Source organism: Gavialis gangeticus, unplaced genomic scaffold (genome assembly GCF_001723915.1).
Source record: "Gavialis gangeticus isolate Ggan-Ray unplaced genomic scaffold, GavGan_comp1, whole genome shotgun sequence".
Lineage (NCBI taxonomy): Eukaryota > Metazoa > Chordata > Crocodylia > Gavialidae > Gavialis > Gavialis gangeticus.
The window spans coordinates 2,785,444-2,793,283 of record NW_017728998.1 but is presented as its reverse complement, the minus strand read 5'-3'; the positions used below and the strand labels follow the sequence as shown (position 1 = coordinate 2,793,283).

At 53.2% G+C, this 7,840-nt stretch overlaps 1 protein-coding gene across 1 annotated transcript in view; it reads left to right on the top strand.

The window, feature by feature from the left end:
- The window catches only part of ACSF3 (acyl-CoA synthetase family member 3), a 112,554-nt gene that overhangs the window by 17,911 nt on the left and 86,803 nt on the right, over positions 1-7,840 (top strand). Inside the window, 2 exon segments of the mRNA XM_019505384.1 lie at positions 603-757; positions 1,025-1,170. Of these exon segments, the coding sequence (XP_019360929.1) occupies positions 603-757; positions 1,025-1,170 (301 nt within the window).

Below are 7,840 nucleotides of genomic sequence, written 5' to 3'. Positions count from 1 at the left end.
GTTCAGGCATCTGCGTTGTAGTGGTCAGTAGGCTGTTTCCTCTCGTGAAGGGGACCTGTGGGCACTGAAAAGCTGGTGGCTTTGCAGGGCTTGCCCAGGACTGCATCTGCTCAAGGAGACCATCCGCCACACCCAAGTCACAAGCATGTTGTTTCTGGGTGTCATCCCACACGGGCTGACTGCCAGGGAGACAGCTGTGCAATTCCCTGTTAAGGAAAGAGAGTCTGGGCTCATGCTGATAGATGGTGTTGGGGGTCCAAAATTGCTTGAATAACTGGGCTGGGTCCAAGGTGGCAGGCTTGCTATGGGTGCATCTGTCCGAAGCATTGGGCAGCACTGTCCTACTAGCTGCACCGATGTGCTGATGTTGCTTATGGCAGATCCCACACACCATGACTATAAGCAAGTCCTCCCCTCCATCGCCTTGGTGTCCCTGTGTGTCGTACTAATGAATGTGGCACAGGATCTGAAGGGTTTGGGAGGTGCGGGTTCATGAGCCCTCTCCTAAAGGCATCTGCAGAGGGCTAACAGCGGCGCTGTGGGCACGGAGGTCTATTCTCTCTGGCCTCTTGTGTTTAGGTGGCTTTTCTTTCTCCCTTCAGGTTTGGGAGAAGTTCTTAAACCCCAAAGGTTCGCAGATCAGCGTCTTCATGGCCGTGCCCACCATTTACTCCAAGCTGATGGAGCACTACGACAGGCATTTCTCCCAGCCGCACACCCGGGACTTTGTGCGTGCCCTGTGCCAGGATAATTTCAGGTATTTGCAAGATGATCTTGTGCACGGCTGCCAAAGAGGTGCTGGGAGAGGTTTGCTGTGTGCATGCTTTTGCTTTTCAGCACTTCTGTCTAGAGCTGAAGGCAGAGCATGCCAGGAGGGTAGGTTGGACATTAGGATGGCATGGGTATGCCCCTCATGTTTCCATGCTTGCTTCAATCCAGTGGCCAGCATTCTTGCAGCACAATAGTCACCCTCTGAAGCAAAGGCCCCATGAGTTATCCTCTCCTGCGGTGTTCCCTTGCACAGGTTAATGGTCTCGGGGTCTGCAGCCCTGCCTGTGCCTGTCCTGGAGAAGTGGAAGAGCATCACAGGACACACGTTGCTGGAGAGATACGGGATGACTGAGATTGGAATGGCCCTGTCTAATCCCCTACATGGAGTCCGTGTCCCAGGTACAAATCCCCTCTCCCTAGCGGGGGAAACGGCTTTGAGGTTGCTTTGGTATTAAGCACTCTTTGCTCTTCTGATCACAGAGCACATTTGACTGCTTCCAAAGGTGCCACAATTCAGGACTGGGGTAGAGGAGCTGCCAGTTGGGACCAAGAGGGCAGCAGCAGAACTGAGTGGGGAAACTTGGGGCTAGGATAGCAGGGGATGCTGTGGGTCAGGTATGAACAAAAGCAAGGGGGTAATGGGGAATTTGCAGAGCTGTGTGAGAAGAGCTGGCAGCACGCATTATCCCTCCATTTCATATCATAAATAAGTACCGGTGTCTACAGCCCAGCACTGACTTCTCTCGGCTGCAGTGAATGTTTGCACTGATGGGGACACAGTCTCATGTATTTTGCTAACCATATTAGGACTGTCCAGAGGTACAGGTAAGTGCATTTACCGGGTACAGAAGGAAAAGGTAGAGCTAAGTCAGCTCCTCTTGGGATGCAGCATGGAGCAGTTATCAACTGGAGCCTGGGAAAGAGGGTCTGATCCTGCCTGCCTGCTGGGATTTTGCTTGAAGCATACCCTCCTGGTTTTTCCTTTTGATCCCCTTGGACAGCTGCCAGGCCTGGTCAGGGTCTTTCTCTCCAGGAGGCTGGATCAGCCTCCTCTCCATGGCACTTTGTTGATCCCAAAGGCTCAGCGAGCTCCGGTACTGCAGCGCAATGATAGCAAGGAAGCTGGTATGGGTGTTCCTTAGTTTTCCTGCCTTTCCATATCCACCTTCTCGGTGAACCCTTACCCTATAGCAGTGCACTGGAAAGCGGGAGAATTGGCCCTGTGGGGGACAGGTGCAAAGGGCACTGCATCCCCAGTGAGGGTTGAAGCATTAAACCTGGGAGCACTCCCTCAGCCTGCAAACTTTGCCTGCAGTACCCTCCATTAGAAAGGCATCCCCCAACCCACCATCCCTTCTTGATGGCAGGGGGTGGAGGAGGGTGCACTGCATCGAGATGGCAGCATATGCTGTGCTGCGCGTGCGCTGGTCTGTGGAAGAATCTGGCCGCTGCTTTTGTGCCAGCGCAGCAAAGGGTCCGTCACAGGCCGGTTCTGGTTCTTCACTGCCTCCAGCACAGGCCAGGATCTGCAGTGGAAACTGTCTTGGGTCCAGGGGCTCCACCTTGTGTCGAATCGTGGAGCTGAGCTGCTCCCCTGAGCCCACCACTAAAGATGCAGCCAGCTCTGGGATTTAGTCGAGTCCACCCCAGCAAGTGGAACAGGGTTGGGTACTTGAAGCAAGAGGTCTGCTTGCCCTGCTTTTGAGGCAAGCCTTTTTTGCTCCTTTGAAAACTTTTAGGCCCCTAATATCCCCCTCACTTCAAGAGACATGGCAGAGGATGTCACCTTCGGAGCTGCTGCTGGAAGCAGTGTTCAGACCTCCTGCCTCCAGGTGTGGAGAGCACCTGCGCGCGGGGCAGTGCGGCGCCTGGTGCGTCTGGCTGTGTTCCCTGTCTGGGGTTGTTCTGCCCTCACCGCTCCGGTCTCATTTGCCCGGCCTTGGGGCCCTGCTGTGCCTGCATGGGCATTTAGAAAACAGGCCTGCGAGGAGCTGCCACATTCATCAAACCAGGTCTTCCCCCTCCTCCCCCTTAGGAAGAGATGTGATGGAGCCTTCTGCGGTGGTGCCGCGTGGCCGGCTTTAGCAGTGCTTTCATGCCAAGGAAATATAGCTCAGATGACCTACTTCTGCCTGGCATCGGTGCCTAGCAAAGGTAGCTAGCAGAGCCAGGCTGTCAGCCGCCAAACTTTGCTTCCCGGTGCGTTGTTTCCTCTCTGTTCCCTCCCAGCCTTTGTCCTCTTGTAGCTTGTCTTTGTAACTCTCCTTGATGTCTGTATTTCCCTGTACTTGAAGAGGAAACTGATCCACATGAGGGTAAGGAAATAGCACGTGCAACCCAGTGCCTCCGTTAGTCAGGAATGCAGCGCTCCATCTGCCGAGCAGGACAAGGCGTTGAGGAGCCGCTCCAGAGCTCAGCCTCTCTGCTGTGGTTTCCCTATGCTGGTGGCTCTCAATCATTTTAGACTCAAGGCGCCCCTCGGCAGACTCAAGACGCCCCTCCATAACTTTTGGGAGCTGACCAGCACTCTGTTTCAGAGATTAACTTATTTATTAGAGTACCTACCTTTTTTGCAGAGGGGCCAGGCAGGGGAATAGCAAGTCCGGGACTTGGCCTGTGCTTATCTCCTCCCAGCTCACAGCACCCTTCAAAGGATTTCAAGGCAGCCTGGGTACCCCAGTATCTTTGTTGAGAATCCCTGCCTTATGCAGTGTCCAGTCCTGGTCCCCATGCTAAAAGCCCTCTCTGAGACCCAGTTACTACCACCTTGCCATGTATCTTGATGCCCTCTCATGACAGGGTATCAAAACTGTTGCCCCGGGCTCCACAAGATGTGTGGGAGACGAAGCCTTTCCGAGCCCCAGCTCAGCATCTGCAAATTGATTGTTTTGGATTAGAATGTGTAGTGCAAATGGGTTTTGTTTTCCCTCGAGAGCATGCTTTCTTCCCAGGCCAGAGCTCAGTCCTGGTGTCTGGACGAGATCGAGCATACCCCCCATATCGCCACATGCACAGGTGAGCCTTTCTTATGAGGAGCCTGTGGGGTAGGGAGCAGCCTGGGACCTCCGACAGACACGGACAGGGAGTGATGAGCCTTGCCTTCGTGTTTCGGAGAGCTGGCAGAACCCGAGAGAAGTTTCCCAGGGGACAGAGATGAAAAAGAAATGAGACTACGGGAAACATCAGAAGAGACAAGAGAGAATAATTAGCATAGCTGAAGGCAGGGAAGGCTCCAGGACTGGCCAGCTGGCACTCCAGAAAACCGAGCTAGCGGACAAACTGGGAACAGGTAGAGCTGATCTGCCTTGGGGCAGGAGGATGGGCCGAGTGACCTCACCAAGCCCTTCTAGCCCTGTTTTCTGCGCTTCACTGCATATTCCTAGCAGAACAGCAGCCAGGGCCCGGAGACGAGCTAGGCATTGATCTCAAACACGGCTCCTTATCTAGAGGAGCCAAGGAGAGACGCTGGGGAACTGCAGAGCTTGCAGTCCAGCCTCTGGGTTGGAAATGCCTCTGGACCCGCCGTCCAGGACCGACGAAGGGGATGGGCTGGTTAGAGATTCGCTCTAGGTCTACAAAGGGGTCTGCCGTGAGCAGACTTGATTCATTTATTTTGGGAAGTCCCAGGTGAGAAGCAGATGGGCGAAGCTTTGAAAAGGCCTTTTGATCCGAGCTCCCAGGCCGGCATCCAGTGCTGGGGGTGAAACAGTCAGCGGGTCCGTGCCGTCACGGGCTGGGAGCAGCACTGAGGGCCTGGGGGTGCCGGAGGAAGAGAAGCAAAGCAGGACCTGATGGGGCTCGCACCTGTCCGTAATATGCAGCAGAAAGGGCGAATATATAGAGGAGAGGCAGGACAACCGGCCTGCCCTGAAAAGGAGAGACTCGATGGCACATAATCCTCTGGGTTATGCTCCATGCTCTGTCCAAGGGCTTGAAAGGGAAAGGTTGTTCTGGCGTCGCACAAAGGGCTACCGGCTTCCCCTGCTTCGAGAAAGTGATGCTGGAAGGTGCCAGGGCAGAGGAAGTGGATGGGGTTGTAATAGCTCTTCCTCTCCTAATGGTGACCCCCAGCACAGCTCTGCAGCGGGGGCAGGAGTGCCAGCATTGGGCAAGGTGTTGGCAACCCCTGGCACTTTACTGTGGTGTCCAGGGGTGCACTGGACTCTCAAGAGCTCAAGTCGCAAGTGCAGCAAAGGGAGGCTGTAAAGGAAAGAAACCCTTTTCAACCTGGGTTTTTGGCTCAGAGGGGGGCTAATTTTTATTCTCCAGGGTGCAGCCCAAATGCTCTGTGTTAGCCCACTGGCAAACAGGTGTAAAGAGCTAGCCTTCCCCCTCTCCTGCTTGCTCAGGCACCCACGCATCAGCAAGCCCGATGCCCGTTGGATTGCACAACAGACTCCTCTTTGAGCAAAAGCCAAATGTGTCTTTTATCTGCAATTTCACAAGCTCCTGCCTCAGAGCTCCTGACTCTCTCACAGCTCGAAGGACACCGGTCTCCCCCCAGCACGGCCGCCCCTTCTCTGTCACCGTTGCCGGAGTGGGTCGAGAGCTGTAAAAGCTGCTCTCTTGGGCAGCCGAGGCTTGCCACCCACCAGCTTCCTGCCGCGCAGGATTTGTGTCTCCCCAAAGGGGAGAGGGGAGCCTCCCTCCCAGAAAGGAGCAAAGATGAAAAATTGCAAAGATAAATGTTTGCTTGTATATGGTTAAAACCCTGTTTAAAATGCCTCTGTTTTCACCAGCTCTCATTCTAATCCCCCCGGTGCTGTTAGTGTGAAGGGAGATGAATAATTCATGGACAGCGAATGCCTCGCTGGACCTAATCACCACTTTAATTGGAGGTTTAGATCAGAGGCGGCTAATAGCTCCTACAGCAGGGACTCCATGTATTGTTGACAGTGAGATCGGGAGCGCCTTATCATTGGCCTGTTTCAATTCTCCCAGGACACCACCACACATCACAGCATCAAGGTCCCCAGATACCGAAGGACATAGACCGCAAGGCCAATTAAATTTATCTGGGAAGAGCTGACAACTTTTTTAAGCAGAGGAGAACCAGTGAAAGAATAATAGTGTCACTCCTGCCTGGCTGCAGCCTGGGTGATGCTGGCAGGGCTGACACGGTGGGCATGTCGCCAGCGTTTCTGAGCACTTGGGAGCGGGGAAGGTGAAGGGATAGCAGTTTCTCCCCAGTCCTAGCCTTGAATTCTGCCTGCTTACAGTCCTGCACCGATGCAACGCCATGGCCCTGGACGCCGGCTCACCTCTCCGCCATCAGAATCGGCGTGATCTTTTATTTTAAAATGTCACCCGGGCCTGGGAAGCTCCGGTCGTTGTCTTTGCACAGAGATTTAATTATATTGTCGCGCTCACAGAGCTATAATTAACGTTGTCAGCATCTTTCCAGCATTTATGGACCTCTGTTTCCAAAGGTTTGTCATTTTTGCTTAAAAACAAAAAGATGCTTTAGGGAGAGGGTCTGATAAACCCGTTCCCAGTGGGAGGTAGAAATAGCAGGGCTGTTTTTACCACGTGAATTTGATGTAGTAAGTAAATGGATGGAGTTGTGTTTTTTTTTCTTAGTTCATTATGATCTGAAACCTCCCCCTGTCCCCGTAATTAAATCATTGCCATACTTGATGAAACCCCATTTGAAGACAGGGCGGGGAGCCCATGCTGTGATCAAGAGTCACGCGCACACGCGACTGCGTACCAGGAAGAGCAGCGATCCTTTGTTTGCTTTTTCTGATCTGAATCAGGGCGATGGGGATCAGCGTTCAGGTTGCAAAGGAGCAAAGAGAGATGGGACCCTTCTCTAGGAAGAAGTGGAGATCTCCAGGGCAAACCTGCGTCAAGATTTGGGTGTTGTGTGACATGTAGGGGGGCGAAGGCAATGTTTTTACAAGCGCCAAGTGATGTAGGGTCTCTGATCCATTCTTTAAAGGACTCGGTGAGGTTTAGGGTTCGGGGAACCAGGATGACCTGTTCGGTGACCTGGTCTGACCTCACACCATTGTGGGTCATCCTGTTACCCCTGAACTGAGCTCGGTGCCTTGGGTTTGGCTAAAGCCTCTTCCAGAAAGACATCTCACCTTAAGATGAAGATCCCAGGTGACGGGGAATCCACCACTTCCCTTGGGAGTTCGGTCCAGTGTTAAATCACCCTCTCGTTTAAAAATTTAGGCCTCGTTTCCAATTTAATTTGCCCACTGTCCAGGCAGCGTCCCTTGCTACACCTTTTTCTTTGAGCACTTAAGTGTTTTTTCCTTGTGAAGAGGAGCTAAAAAGGACCTGAGATATAGGCTCCTAAATTACAGGGGGGGGTGTTGAAAATACCACCCCACGTACGCAAGGCAGTGCTCTGCTGTGGGTGGGCATGTTTAACTCTCCAAATATTCCCTGGGTTTTCCATCACTTGTGACACTGACCTCAAGTTGCCCCACAACTCACCCGAAAAAGCCTTATAGCTGCATCTGAAGTACATTCACATCTGTAGGCAATTCCAGTGCAAAAAGGGGGGGGGGGGGGCAGAGGTACCGTGGTGGGGAGAATGAAATAAATGCAGTCTGTGACCAGATGAGATGGAAGAGCTTAGCTTAGCACCCCTCATTGAAGAGAGACCCCCAAAAGCACCCTCATTGAAGGAGACCTTAATGCCACAGGAAACGTTCGAGCTGAACTTCCACGCCCAGCAGGAAGCCGCCACGCAGCTGCCACCTGGTTTGCTGTTTGTTTCGTGCTGGATCTGCTCCTCGATGGGGTTGTTTTTCTAGCCATAAAGTCCCACTCCCTCGTAGTTCATCTGCTCTCCGCGTATCCTGCAGGGAAGGCATACATCTGGGGTATGGCAGCAGATCCTTTTCCTTGGCAAGTGGCTCGTGTGGCCAAATGCCAGGCTGGGGTGTCTCAGATGAGGAGCCGCGGCAGGTTTGCATAGGAGAGGGCTAGCAAGGAGGAAGAAAGTCCCTTGGGATTCAAGGCAAAAAACAGAGAGGAAAAAAAAAGACCCTCCGTGTCAGATGGGCCTCTCTCTCACCCCATATTTTCGCTGCGGGACACGAGTCCCATTTTG